Raw genomic sequence first — 15128 nt, forward strand, 5'->3', positions numbered from 1 at the left:
TGAATAGGCTTAAAGCGAGGCTATGCCCTTGTTTGCTCATGTCCTGATTCTCTGGTATGGGGGCGGGGGGTGGGGAACCAAAGTAATTAAAGTCACTGTTTTCAGAGGAGTTCAACTGAACACACTGGAATTCCAATGATCTGAATTTGTGGTAAAGCTTCAAATAGGACTCTGAGCAGCAAACTTTCTATTTCTGCCCGATGTTAACCTATTGGTGAAAGAACTAGAAACCTTCCTCCAAAAACTCCCAATAAATTTAACTTCTCATTGAAATGTCTAGATTTATTGAGGAGATAGTGATAGCGTTGGCAGTAACTGCAATGTGCTGCAGTGTTTGGTACACATTTAGATCATCGTTGTACCATCGTATGTAACCATGTCTGGCAATTTTTCTTGTCCGTAGGAGACAACTAGATACAGAGGGTCACGAAGAACTGTTGTGTATAAATAACACTGACCTTGAAGGCTGCTTATCTCTCCTCCTGTCTTCTGCTCATGGAGAAGGAAGACTGGGTATGTTCTGTGTTTCCTATTACTGCTTCAATCCATTGTTCTGTCCGACCTTTCAACATTGTCATGCTTCTAAACTCTGGGCTTCCTCATCTGTAAATGCCCTACTGGCATCTCGGATATTCACATGTCCTTGGATGACTTCAGCATGGGAATCTGGCCTCCTGTCTGACACATTTCAGTTCATTATCTCTTATAGCTTCCACATCTGCTTAGGCAACCCTTTCAAAAGTTGGCCATTACAGATCCTCAGCTCTTCTTCACAGACATACTCTGACCTTCAATTCTTACTCAGTATGGTTTCACTGTCTAGATCTGAGAGTCCAGCTTTCCCCCAAGTCAAGAAAGAAACAAAGACCAAAGCAAAGGCCTTCACCTGGAATGCTCTGGATTTTACTTGTGGCCATGAAGATATACATGTCTAATGATGCCAATGAAGAAACAGGCAAAAATAGAGCCCCATTTACAAGGATCTAGGGGGAGGGAAACTATTTCTAATCTTCCTTCATAAATTCACTGAGGCAAAGAAAATGAAGGTTCATGATGAGATGTGGGGAAAGAATGCTGTGGGAATGATGGTATTCCCTGAATTATATAGTTTTTCACAGATTAGCTTGCAATTGATGCCGTTTACCCGAAAGCACCCAGGTGACATTTGATTGCCAGTGACTTCAGTGATTGCTACTGAGCATGAGCACTGTGCAGGAGGCAGAGAAAGAGCAAGTGCAAAGTCCCAGAGGTAGGAAAGGCCAAACAAGTTCAAAGGCAGGAAACCAGTGAACAAGGAGCTTGGGACAGGTTACATAAAAGGCTGAATGAACTCTCAGCAAGCGGAGGAAACAGGGCCTTCAAAGGCTTCCACCTCTCGTTAAACAGAGGTGCCAGTTTTCTTATGCCCAGTACTCCAAGAGTACTGTGTCTGAAATGCTGCCAGACTTAAAAGTCTAGAATTACAGAATTTTCTGGTTGGAAGAAACTTATTCAGGCCCCACAGTTTTCATTCCATTCTGGTTTAGTGATTTTGACAAGCAAAAAATAAATAAATAAAATAAAAGAGGGCGTGGCAAGCCCAGCAGGTCGGGCCCAGCATGTCGGGCTAAGCTTGGCCGCACCCAGTTCCCCTGGAGCACAATCATCCCTTGCCCATGTGCCAACTGCATTCTTGCCCGGCACAGCAAATGCGCCTGGGAGTTCTCCAGGTAGTCTTTAATCTAATTCACAACCTGCTTTGTGGGCAGGCTGTTCTGGCTGGAACCAGAATACAGTCCAAAGCCAGGCATGAGGACACACAGTCTCTCAGATCCAAATGGCCAGATCCACTGGCCCTGCAGAAAGGAGCCGCTACTCCTTCCTTTTATTTATAGAACTTTCCAGTTCACTTTCCTGTTTATACCCATGTTCATTTAAGTTACACAGAACCATTGAGAGGTCACACTATCATCCTCCTGCTACGGCAAAGGGCGTGGAGGCTTAGCAAGGTGGGGGCTCTCTGAAGGGCACTCACTGGTTCACCTGCAAACCCCCACATCTAGAGCTCCCTGCATGGCTCTGAGCTGCCTCACATAGTGACTCACCACTGGGGAGAAGCACTCCATTTCCCAGATGAGAACCTTCACTCCCCAGGACGAGCCTACACCCTGGTTTATGAAATCACTTACTTTGCATTTTCTTTCTCTTCCCTGGGGGTAATTTTTCATATTCATGCCCTGGAAGTGACATCTCGGATTTTGTACATGTACAAACCAGTATAAATAGCCCGTTCATTCATGTTCCAGCTACCTGACTGGGGGCCTGTAATTTACCTTCCAACAAGAGATGGTGTTGGAGGTGATGGAGAGATGGTCTCTTGAGTAGTCCTTTGGGAGCTATGCAAATACGCTCTCCACTCCCACCTGCTTTTGATCTGTAAAATCTTGGCATGAACTCAAAAGATAATGACTCAGGAAAAAGAAGGAAGATATTTCTTATAGTTGGCCTCCCTTGTGTCTTTTTGTATTTTGTCTTCTTAGCTATTTGTGTTTATTGGAGGAGTTAGGGACATACTGTTTTTATTACAAAGACAAAAAAATATTGAAACAGTTTGATAGTGATAACATCATTTGGCTGGAGAAGCTCCAGACACTGGGCCTTTGGGAAATCTCCTGTCTGTTTCTCCTGTAAAGTCAGCGATTAGCACAGCGGTCTCTAAGACCCCTTCAACTCTGAAGATGGACAGAGAGGGAGAGGAAGCATTGACTAGTTATGTCAGTTGGCCATACATGAATGTAGTGGACAATACAGTCTTTTTAAGACCTGCAATTTTTGCAAGTTTGAATAATGCTTAGGTCTGATGATTTTTGCATCACTTCATTCATGAAAAATAAACTCCAAAAATTCAAGTAAAGACAAGTGTAAAGTCTCCGTGATCTCCACCAGACAGAAGGACAACCGGTCACAAGAGAAGCTAAAATGTGGCCTGGACATCCTGAGGACTCAGGATTATCCAGCTCCTGGGGCCATCGGGCTACTGAGAGGACCCCCATCTTCAGGCTGGGTCACAGCCACACTGACTCTACATTCAGCTGCTTTCGCCATAGTTTAAGGAGCCCGAACCTGTCTCCAAACGTTTATTCCTCTTCTCTTTGAAAGCGGATTATCTGAATCACACAGTATTTAGGTTACTCTGGCTTTGCCTCTGGTTTCAGACCTAAGGCATCTGACTGACAGCACCTTGTGAATATTCAAAGGAGATACAGGGGTGCATTTTAATTTCATCTAATTAGTGACAGATGATGGCTTTCCCTTTTGAGAAATTGGTTTGCTTAAAGTAACACAGACCTTGTGACATCCATTCCACTGGTATTTTTGATAGGATATCCCTTGTGTAAGAGCAGAGCTATCTTCATAAATTTGTCAGTTGGTTAAGTATCATGTTTACCAGTCAGCTCTTGCCTGAATCCGGCAGCCTGAGGAATGACAGGCAAATATTACTTAACCGTGAAGTTATATTCCTGTGCATGAAGGGATAATTCAATTTATTGGCACTGATTTGACTTCTGAGACATCATATCTGGATGCCATTTCTATAGTACCTTAATGGCAGAAATAGAGCAAATTTAGAGGATAAAGATCAGTCTGTCTTTCCAAATGGTATCTCTTTATTTCATTGTGTATATCCCTTCAACTGCAGTCCATCCCGGCATTCTCATGAAAGCTCCCAGACCAGCACAAGTTCGGGAAAAGTGCCTTTTTTTTTTTTTCTGAATTCATAGCAATTACTATCTGTATCGCTTCTTTTGAATTAATTATGTATAAGCAGTCCCCAAATTATGACGGTCTTGTCACTGAAAAGTTTACTTGTACTTTCATTGTTTAGAACTTGGAATAAATGGTGGTTAGATTGCCAGCTGGCCCACGGAAGCCTCTTTAACCTACAGCATATTATTAGTGGTATCATTGTTCTTCATTGTCTTCAAGAAATACGTGTCCTGACTTTCTAGCTGGACATGGAGATGTGGAGGACAGATCCTCCCCACCCCTGGAGCTCCAGCCTCAGGGAGAGACACTTTTCCTTCTTAGTGACCTGGCACGGCATCCTCCCTGCTCTCAGCTTCGTTAGGAGACGGTGTCACTCTCAGGTGACAAGAAGAGCATCTCTGGGCACCACCCCTGAATGAAATCCTACTCTTGTGGTTGTTCCTATGAAATAGTTTTTAGTCTGCATCTCAGAAGCTTCCTGTGCTCAACCGTGGGATTGCATATATGTTTGACTCATGCTGTTAATGTTTTATGACTGTCTTCCCAGTTTATATCCTTATGCGTGGGGACCACAGCTATGTTTCTTTGTGCACCATAAAGCATCCAGTTCACAGCTCAGCACTTAAGAGGGGCTCAATAAACATTTACTGATCCATCATTAGAGCGACATGGTAAAGCAATTCAGACAAGAGCTGAATCAGTCAGGCACAGTTAGGCATCAAAACAGATGACCTAACACCATCAGCTCTACCTGGTTAGGTATCTTTGTCATCAATCCTACAGCTCAGGTGCCTTTAAAAAGATGCCCTAATCCTGGCTTGTCTTTTTGCTCCTGGTCCCAAGAAGAGATAATTCTAACTGCTCTCCTGAAATGGCTTTTAAAGTAGCTCTGATAATCTAAACATTCTAATTTGGATCTTTAAACCCAGCTAATTCTGGTCTCTGTTCACACTTAGTTTTATTCCCTCCACACCCCCCACCTGTTCCACGTTCTTCCTGGTGCTATACTTGACAATTTGTCTCCTTGCTTCTTTAGGCACAATCCTTGTCCTAGCCATCTCTCTGTATGGATCTCTGTTTAGTAGCATGGAGTAGAGTGCTTTGTGCAAAGTAGGAACGCTCAAGCACTCACCATATGGAACACTTGGCACTTAATCACAACGAGCTGTTCTCTCCCACGAGGTAGGTGTTATTATTATAATACCTATTTTACAGATAAGCAAACTGAGAGCAGAGATGCAGTAACTTGTCAAAGGTCTCAGCTGCTACCAAGTGTTAGAACTGGGAATTGAGCCCAGGCGGTCTGGCTTTGGACTTGACGTTCATAAACACTGCACATTGCTGCCTCTCAATTAATGGTTGATCTCAGATGATTGAATCAGAGGTAATAACCGCAAGTTCTCACAATAATGAAGTTGCTTTACCAAGAGGTAAAGGGTAGAATTGGGGTAATGATTGTTAAGATCCACATTTTATGAATGTCACAACTGACACTATTCGAGTGGGGTACTCTTTCATTTCTCTACTTCATTAAGTAGAAAAAGTCCAACATTCCTTTAGAGTGGTGCTTCTCAAACAGAGGCATTTTGTATCCGCCCCCTTCCCCCCTCCCCCCCTGCAGGGGGTGCATTTGACAATGTCTGGAGACATTTTGATTGTCATGGCTAGGGCAGGGTTGGGCAGAGTTTGTTCCAGGCATCTGGTGGGGTAGAAACTGGAAACACCACTAAGCATCCTTCAAAGCAGAGAGCCCCTCTGCCCGGCAAACACAAATTATCCAGCCCAAAATAGCAATAAGTGCAGAAGTTAAGAAACCTTGTTCTAGAAAGAGCCCAAGTTTATCCACTTAGGAGGTCTCTGATGTGGCTTACTTTTGACTATGCATTCAGAAAAAGGAAAAAAATAATAATTAATTTTAGGATAAAGTATAGGTCTGCCAGTCACCGTGAACGTCTTTCAACAATATAATCTGAATTTAAACTTTCACTCAACTGATTGTTCAATCAAGTGATGCATCCCACCCCTCAAAGCTACCAACACAATAACATATAATCCTTCTCAAATAAGAAAGTGATGGGAAATGATTAACAACAGAACAAACTACCAGTTATTATGCAGGTCTCTCCCCTCCCCCATACACAGAAGCTTCCTTCCTCTTCCAAGTGCCCAGGACAGGGACCTCTGCATCTCTCAATCTGGGGAATTCTTAGAAATCACAACGGGATCGCCTATGGCTTTTCTTCCTCCAAATACAGGTGCTTAGGCAAGGCAAGAATTTACTCCCCAGTGGGTTCTTGACTCATTTTTTGGAATTTAGCTATTGTAAGTGTAGAATGGTGTAAAAATACGATCTCAGTTCAAGCTTACCACGTCTTGAAAAATATTACACAAGGAGGGATCTGTCACACATTTGGGAAGGGAGCTACCAGTCACTTTGCAACAAGCAGTCTTGAATTTCGATATTTTACATTATAGAATCCAAGCTATAAATAGAAAGTTGCAAAACATAAATGTCCTAGATTTTTACAATTCTTAAGGGCTGTTTTATGTGCCATGAATAGAAATAACGATGCTGTTTAATGAAGAAATTTTATAACCTAGGGAAGACAGAGCCTCAGATACTGAGTCATCTGTCACATACTGTCCCCTGCCCACGGCACTCCTCCATAGCTACGTGGACCATTTTCTCGGGGTCCCGGCTGAAGGGAAGTCATGTGGATAAAGCCACCTTCTCACTTGAGATCATTTTCTTCCTAAAAATTCAGGTATGAGAATTGCTATCTTGAAAGTCAAGTGGCTATGATCTGCTCCTCTACGCCCCAAATCCATGGCTATCTTGGGAGGAGAGCCAAACCTTCGCCTAGGTTCTACTACCTACATGATTTTTCCCCCCAGATCTTCTATATATAATTTGTCATCACTAGATGCTTTGTGGAAACATCTTTGTAAGAAAAGAGAAGCCAAATGCTTTAGATCAGACATACGACTAAATACAAGGACCACGATGAAATGACTTCATCTTTAACTCTTCATTTTCAAGTCAATAGAGAGGTTATAAAATCATGTTTTTAAGAAAGAAAGAAAGAAAGAAAGAAAGAAAGAAAGAAAGAAAGAAAGAAAGAGAGAAAGAAAGAAAGACTACCACTGGAGGTTTCCTAAGTACTGAAATCAGAAAGAAATTCAAACATCCTGCAACTATTCGGGCTATTTCTTCTGAACAGCTCCTGAATCCAGCAGAGCCCAAAAGAAAGCATCGCTACAGATTTTTCAGTCCTCCCCCTGTGTTTTTGTAGCTTCACATCTTAGATGCAAAGTTTCACTTGAGAGTTTCGTAGAAAAAGCACTCTCAAGATTTGTTTGCTGTTTAATATTATGAAATGACGACAGAATTCGGTTTGGCACTTTATAGGACTCTGCCCTCACGAAGGTAGACTTTTAGGGGCTGAACTCTTCAAATACACAAATTAAATGTATCTAAGGTAACAGCACAGTATAGGCACAAGCAATGGGCTGTAATTTTGTGCTTCAATAACTGTTTTAGGAGCTCTTGTTTTTAAAAATTTCTCTTTGACACAGTACTCACATTCATTTTTCAGAAATAAAATCTTCAAAAATGTTCTTTCTTTCCCCATTGCTGCATAATTGTGCAAATATACTAGCTAGGGCAGTTATATTTTAAATGGCCTGTATATATTTAGCAGCATAATTATGCAAATGCTACCATGTTTATGACTGTAAATATCCTTCAGGAGCAGTTACTTAGCATCTAGTCCTGAAACAAGTTCTGAAGAATTCTGGCTGAAATGCTCAGAATTCACCTCTAAATTTACTTCTCTGCTGGGCAAAGATGTGGCTCACAGGTCTCCTTCATGTGGCAAAAGATTGCACGGTGATAAAAGGTATGGATTCTTTAATAAATAATCTTTTTAAAAATTGGGTTGATGATAATATGTAAATGATACTGTCCTTTTGGCAAGAAAAAGGGAAGAGTGGTTCTAATAACGTGCTGAGTCACTGAATATCCAGATCTTATTTCTCGCATCCGTTCTGAATTCACAGATGACAACAGGTAAAATGCTTAACCTCTTTCAGACTCAATTTCTTTGACTAGATTTTTATGATTATAATGATTATGTTGGCTTCCTTCAACCAATTCAGGCTAGAGAAATTCCCTCTAATAAAATTAGCTTTCCTCTTAAGTACTTTGGAGGGCTTTTTTAAATGGACTGGGCTGGTAAGTTACACCAAAAAAGTGTATATTAAAAGAGAAATTTAAATACTCAGAGTGTCTCATTTGCTATAAAAATTTTGCTGATTTCAGTACCACTCCTGAATGAGTATTAAATTGAAACCATTCTATTCTTATGCAAATTCATGCTTTATTACCTTAGAGGACAGACAGTGACACATTCTTTCCATTTCCCAAGGCCAGATGAGAAAGCAAAATTGCACTCCATATGGAAAAACCCAAATTGCCATTTCAAACGGTTAAAACTTGAGCCACTCACTCCTTTTCATGAGCTCCTGGTCTTTTTGTCCAAAAGGTTTCTGCTGATCACAATTTTCTTGCCATTTGTTCAGACTGACACTAATGATGACAATGCGAGACCCATGTTCCGCAGGCTCGCAATGACAGCAGCGAGCATGTCTGCCCCCCTTTGGCACAGCGATTGGCCTGCTTCACCTGACCCCCACCAATTCACAAACTCTTTGCAGACCAAGATGGCCTTTGATCCTACTCTGTGGCTTCTGCAGCATCTGCAGGGCGTGCTGCATGGGCTGGGGCTTAGCCAACATCTGTTCCCTGGGTTTCACTCTGCAGAGCAGCCCTCAACCACGCAAAGGCACAGACCACCCTCGGCTGCCCGCACCCCCTTACCTGGTCTCTCTGTCTTTGGGTATCGTAGCAGTGCTGTAGGCAAACACTTGCTTCTCCACTAGAGGAGGGCCGAAGTCCACAATGCTGGCTAATCCTGGAGTGGTCCGTGGCTTTTCAATATACACCAAGGTGCCTGGCTCCTTTTTGAAGGTCTGGCGGCTGGGAGAGGCCCGATCGGGCTGCAAGGTGTGAGGGGGTCCGTGGGCGTTGAGGTGGGCATGCATGTCTACCATTCTCAGGTCGCTGACTCTGTGAGGAGAGGCGGGGGGTGTTTTGGAGCCTAGGGTAGGCAGGTGGCTCTCTGGGTACTTCCTTGACTTCTGTCTGTACAGTGACTGCTCCATATGCATCTCTGCTTGCAAAGAAGGGTTGCAGTAAGCACTGGCCGAGCGAATTGCTGTGCGGTGATACGCGATGATGTGGTCAGGGACGTCCAGCGGGTGCCCACCGTGGGAAGAGGCTATGCTCATCCGCCCCTCGTGATAAAGGTAAGGATCAGTATAGAAGCCCTCATTTCGGTACATTGCGATGTTCTTGCCACTCATGTCTTCATCCGGCTTTACATCTCTTCTTTCCAAAATGGCACTAGGGCTGGGTGAGATGGACCTGGAGACTGGCAGGCTGGAGAGTCTGTCCCTGGGGATGGTGGCATTGCCGGGAACAACCATGGGGCGCGTGCCCCCATAAGGAATTCTGGATGGGGAAGGAGGCATGGAATGGGGCACAGGAGTGGATGGTGGAGAATTTGGAATGGCGTGAGGCGGATGAGCTGTGGATCCAGGTCGGGAGGCACCAGGCCCATCTCCTCTCGCATAAACAATTTCTCTCTGCATCTGAAAATAAAACAAGAAGTTAGAAAATCTACTTTTATTTATTTTTAATTTTAGAGATTAAAATTTTAATTTTAATTTTTAGAGATGGCTCAGTGTGACAGTGTGGCCTTCCTGCTGCAACAGGCTAAACGACCCCTCCTTCTGCAGCACGTCCACACTCTAATCTCTGGAACCTTATGTGTCCAAAGGGACTCTGCGATGTTCCTTTTTAAGAATATTGAGATATGAAGATTATCCCAGACTGTCCAGATGGACCTAATGCCACCTCACTACAGAGTGAGGAAGGGGTCAGCGTCAGGGAAGGAGGTGTGAGAACAGAAGCGGGATCAGAGAGAGAGGTTGAAATGCTCTGCCGCTGATTGTGCAGATGGCAGAAGGACCTAGGAGCTGAGGGATGAAGGTAGTTTCGAAAAGCTGGAAAAGGCAAGGAAATGGGTTCTCCCCTGAAGCTTCCAGAGGGAATGTGGTGCTGCTAACACTTTGGTATTGGCCTTTGAAACCCATTCTGGACTTCTGATGGCTACAACTGTAAGGTAATGAGTTTGTGATGTTTTAAGCCACTCAGTATGTAGTAGTTTGTTGCAGCAATCACAAGAAACACCCAAAAAGAGCTCAACATTGTGAGGTTTGGGGGGAAAGTAGTGCAGTGGTTTACATTTTGGGGGTCATAGCTTCTTTAAGATACTTAATAAATGTGGATCTAATGTTATCAAAAGTGCTAAAATTGTATTTTCTAAAATTTCTCCTGAGCATATTTTTCTAATATTAGGCCTGGAAAATAGTAAGCATCTTTCCTATTTTTCCAAGCAGATACAATCTAGGGACATGGCCAGAGAGGGTAAGAAGATGCACAGAGAAAGCTTGGAAGTAAGTTTCATTCATTAATTCGCCAACGCTTTCCCTGAGCCTAGGAAAAACCAGCTCCAAGAAGTTGGGAGAAAATAATGGTCTAGGAGATAAGAATGCAATTGGAGGCAAAACTCATAGTAGGGAGGACAGGGAAAAAAGAGGGGAGAGAATTTCAGGCACAGTAGAGATAGGAAATCCTCAGAAAGACCCTCTGGGGCTGCCATGTGATGGGGAGCCTGATGGAGTAGTCCATCAGAAGCTGGCTACTTCTTGCCCAGGCAGCAGTGACTTCTGGGCTGTGTCATTCCCATACAGTTCAAGAGAGTGAGGACTCCCACTGGGTCTTCCATTAGCTCTCCTTTGGAAGAAACAATGACTAAAGAATCAATGACTCAAGAATCATAGACACAGAGAACATACTGGTGGTTGACAGAGGCAGGACATTGAGGTTGACTGAAATGGATGAAGGGGGTCTAAAGTGTAAACTGCGGTTATAAAATAAATGTCATGGGGATGTAATGTACAGCATGGTGACTATAATTAATAATACTGTATTGTATATCTGAAAGTTGCTAGGGGAGTAGATTTTTTTTGAATGAGTAACAAATAGAACATGTTTATTAGCAACTTAATATTTAATTTGGATGTGGAGGCTGAACAGGCTTTCTTTTTGGAATTTACATATTTTTAACTTTTAATTTAAAACATTTTTTAGTTTTATTTAAACTCAATTTGCCAACATAAAGCATAACACCCAGTGCTCATCTCATCGTCCTCCTTAATGCCCAACACCCAGTTAGTTACCCTATCCTCTCATCCACCTCCCCTTCTGCAACCTTTTGTTTCTCAGAGTTAGGAGTCTCTCATGGTTTGTCTTCCTCTCTAATTTTTCCCCACTCAGGTCCCCCACCCACCTCCTTTATGGTCCCTTTCACTATTTCTTATATTCCACACAAGAAAAAGTGTGTAACTATATATGGTAATGGATGTTAACTGGGCTTATTGTGGTGATCATGTGCAATCTGTACAAATATTAAATCAGTATGTTGTACAGCTGAAACTAATATAATGTTATATGTCAATTATATCTCAATAAATAAAAGAATCAAGTTAATGGGGCAAAGGGAAACTAATTTGCAATTTCACTACTGTATGTAGCAAGGGGCAGAACACAAAAATACAGATTAATTCAAAATGTGAGTATATGATACTTTTTTTTTGGATAAAACCCCAGAGGGTAATCACGAAGTCTCTGAGATTCTCCAAATGGCTACAAGAGAAAAGAGGGACAGCTTTGGGACCTCCCTAGACCACTCTTCAAGTTCTACTTGTGCTGTTACAGGAGTCCACATTCCCATCCAGACTTTTGGGAGATGTGACACCCAAGGAGGGCATGAACGGTTGGGGGGTGGGTGAGGTAGGGGCATGAGGAGAGAGGAGGAAAGTTCAAATGGACAAAAGCCAAAATGAACTATCAAGAGACCCATGGTGTGTGTGATGGGGATGAGACAAGAGAAAGCAGAGGCAACAAGAGAAGGTTGAAAATGAAACAGAGTGCAGTGTTCTGAATACATACTGATTCCTTGCTTTATACATTCATTCATTTAGTAAACAGTAACTACCAGGCACTTGCTAAGAACCAGGCATTGTTCTAGGACACAGTTCTAAATAAAGCCCCCAAGTTTCTGCCCTTGAGAAGGTGCATTCCTATGTACATCTCTTAGATAAGCGTGTAGGGGGAGAAGCTTCGGGAATCTCATGGCTTTCTTATCTTGTCTCCACAAGAATCCAGTGGTGCAGAGTCCCTAATCCGGGAGTTTTACAAATTATGATGGATTTCATAATGGAAATAACCAATAAAAAAATGCAAGCAAGATGCAAATATGGAGCAAATGAAAGGAACCATTTGAGGGCGTGTCACCTGAACACCATTGTATTAGCTCCTCAGTCCCCTGAGGAGGCCAACTGTTTCCAGGGACCCCAGACTATGCAGGCTCCTCATACACAGTTACAATTTTATCTTCACTAGTCCCACATCCTCAACACACACACTCCTACAATAGGTTAGTCTGTTCCCAGTTCTAAACCAAACTTGGGACATCCCTAGGCTGTCACCTTTGGGACTCTCTCCTCATTTCTCCATGGATCCATTTGGATCCATGGCCCTCATGGATCCAAACCGATGGTGAGGGTCAAGGTTGGGCTCTAGGTGCCCCTGCTCCATGTGACCCAGATCTGACACTCTAACCCACATGGTCCTCTATCTGCTCACTCGCTGGACCCCTCATGACTCAGGTGCTCAGGGCTTAGACCTGAGGAGGGCATTCCCAAGGTCACTGTGCCATGATACACCTGATTCCCCATCCACAATGGCTGAGCAACCTAATGACAGAAGCTGTGCAGTAGATCTATACAGATCCTCTATAAATAACTATTCCTTCCTATCTTCTACAAGGCAAGGCTCAGTGAAAAGAAAAATGGCAACAAGGCAGGGCTTCACAGAGCATAAAATACAAGAGGGATGGGCTACGCAATCAGACCACACAATGCAAGATTTAATCCAAACGAAGGTAAAGGTAAATTCATTCAGATTCATACATGAGTATAAAGCGTAACGCAGTGGTCAAAGCAAATAAGTGCAACACATGATAGGTACTATTGTCATTATTGATATAAAATTTTTTAAAAAGGTTTCAAATGTCTAGAACCCACTTAAGATAAACAACCATCTAAACTGTAGTCTTCTTTATCTGGCTTCAGATTACATCAGGATTTGGGGGATTCTGAGCTCAATTAACATACAGTGAATTCTTCCCCCCTTTTTCTGGCAAGAGAGTAGGAAGACACACTAAGAATCAGAGTGGTACAGAACTGTCTAGAAGGATAAAGAATATTAATGAAAAGAATATGTAAATTTTTTAAAAAATTAATGAAATGTTGAGTAATTTTTTTAAAAAACAACAGAAATGCCTGCATAGATATTTTTTAAAAACACACTGTGCTTGGTGATGTGAAAATAAATGGTTAGGAGGTGTATGATATAACTAACTTTAAAAATAAAACACCAAAAAAATTTAATTGGGCTTTCTTGCTGTCATGTGTAGATGAATTTAAAAGGAAATGTAGCAATTAACAATAATTCTGATACACTCTGCACTCATAGGGGAATGTGGGTGATAGTCAAGATATTTATTGAACAGCCAGTAGCTAGTATGACATGGGTACCAATCTACCAACCAGAATGGGACTTTGGCCAACAAGGATGGATCCTAGCCCTACACAATCAGCATCATGTACCTGATGGTAATGCTACTTATCAGCCTCACCTTGTCCACTTCAAATTCATCTTGCCATCACCCAACAGGGTCACTGAAAGAATCACTGTCCACCTGAGTCACCCACAATGGAGGTGAATACAAGCATTCAGCTCTGACGGAACAGATCTCCATCAATCGGGGTGTCTTGGAAGTTGGAAGACTCTGGCAGAATTTTTACCTCACTTTGCCAAGCTATGACTGACTTTCCAGGACTGAGTTTTAAAAAGAACCCATGATAATTTCATCCTCAGCTCCACAGAGAGCCCAGAAAAAGAATGACACGATGTTTCCATGATATAGTGGGAAAATGTTTGAAACCTACAACCAGAGTGAACCTTTAAAATTTGAAAACTTCGGTTCAAACACTAAAGGGTATGTATGGGTAAAGTAAAGGCAATCACTCTTAAAATGAGGCAGAAGGGATGGGAAGATGAAAAGAGAATCTCTTTCAAGTCTTTACTGTGTTCTCTCAAGGAGACCACTTACTATTCCAATATAAAGTGGACTTTATATACTCTAGGAGCTATTCACTGTCTGATTGACAATCAGGATGATGATTAAGATTCTATGATACATAGTTTTAAAAAGTCCCAGCCTTATATGTTAGTGTTCTTTCCATCGAGATAACTTCCTGGAATCAGGCACCTACAGTCCTGTTTTGGTGTTTAACTGGTCTTTTTTTGGCCAATGAGGACAGAAATGGCATTAAATGCATAATGAGTTCTTCCTGCAGACCTAAGAGGTCTGAGTTAAGAGAAAATTATAGCAAACTTTAAAAGTAAAATAAATGAGCAAAACACGCACACCCATCCCATACCGTTGTCACCCTCTTTCATATGCCAGCTTGCCTTCTTCTCCACTAGTCTCTCTAATCTTCTTATCATCTCATCTCTCTCAAAATATCTGCATTCATTATATCACCGATACTTTAGTCCCAGGAGGTTTCACACTCCTATCTTTATGTGAGCTTTGAAGATTTTTCATTTTACAGCAAGAAAAAGAGAACCCAAATGCAAGAATAAAGGTTCTTTTAACACCTGACCAGACTCCAACATGGATCTCTATCTGCCTACACCTTGGCCCAGACAAAGAGAATGCTCATTTATCTACACTAGATATACTGGCAACGTATGAACTAGACTATTCTCCGTCACTCACCTACTTTGTTGGTGGATCGTCTGTCCCTCCTACCATGACTGTCCAAAGCCCTGCTCCCTCTTGGTTGAGCACTTCCAGTTCTTATAAACAGTAACGTTTCTTCCGGAGCCCAGCACCACAGCCCTGGGTGAGAGGCTGCTGTCCCTGCCCACGGTACAGACCTCAGTAAGCTGTATGGCTCGGACTTCCGAGGGGCCGAAATCTGGGACAGTTTCAAATTAATTATCTGAAATTTGATTTAGGAATCCTCACACCTATCTCTATTTCATTTCTCCAAAACCCAGTAAGTTAAACCAAACATGACTTACTTAGAAGTTTCTTGAACGCAAGAGAAGAAGGGGCAAA

The 15128-nt window shown here is 42.4% G+C and overlaps 1 protein-coding gene across 18 annotated transcripts in view; it reads right to left on the minus strand.

Moving 5' to 3' along the window:
- Window positions 1-15128, minus strand: part of KIAA1217 (KIAA1217 ortholog) — a 432659-nt gene that overhangs the window by 51527 nt on the left and 366004 nt on the right. For 17 of the 18 annotated variants that reach the window (XM_049099758.1, XM_049099757.1, XM_025463930.3 and 14 more), the window contains one exon: window positions 8627-9459. In XM_049099758.1, coding sequence (XP_048955715.1) covers window positions 8627-9459 — 833 coding nt within the window. Of the gene's footprint in view, window positions 1-8626; window positions 9460-14783; window positions 14921-15128 lie in introns of those variants that run through there. The other variant, XM_025463943.3, reaches the window with a different exon arrangement.

The sequence above is a fragment of the Canis lupus genome, chromosome 2, assembly GCF_003254725.2.
Source record: "Canis lupus dingo isolate Sandy chromosome 2, ASM325472v2, whole genome shotgun sequence".
In the NCBI taxonomy this organism is placed as follows: domain Eukaryota; kingdom Metazoa; phylum Chordata; class Mammalia; order Carnivora; family Canidae; genus Canis; species Canis lupus.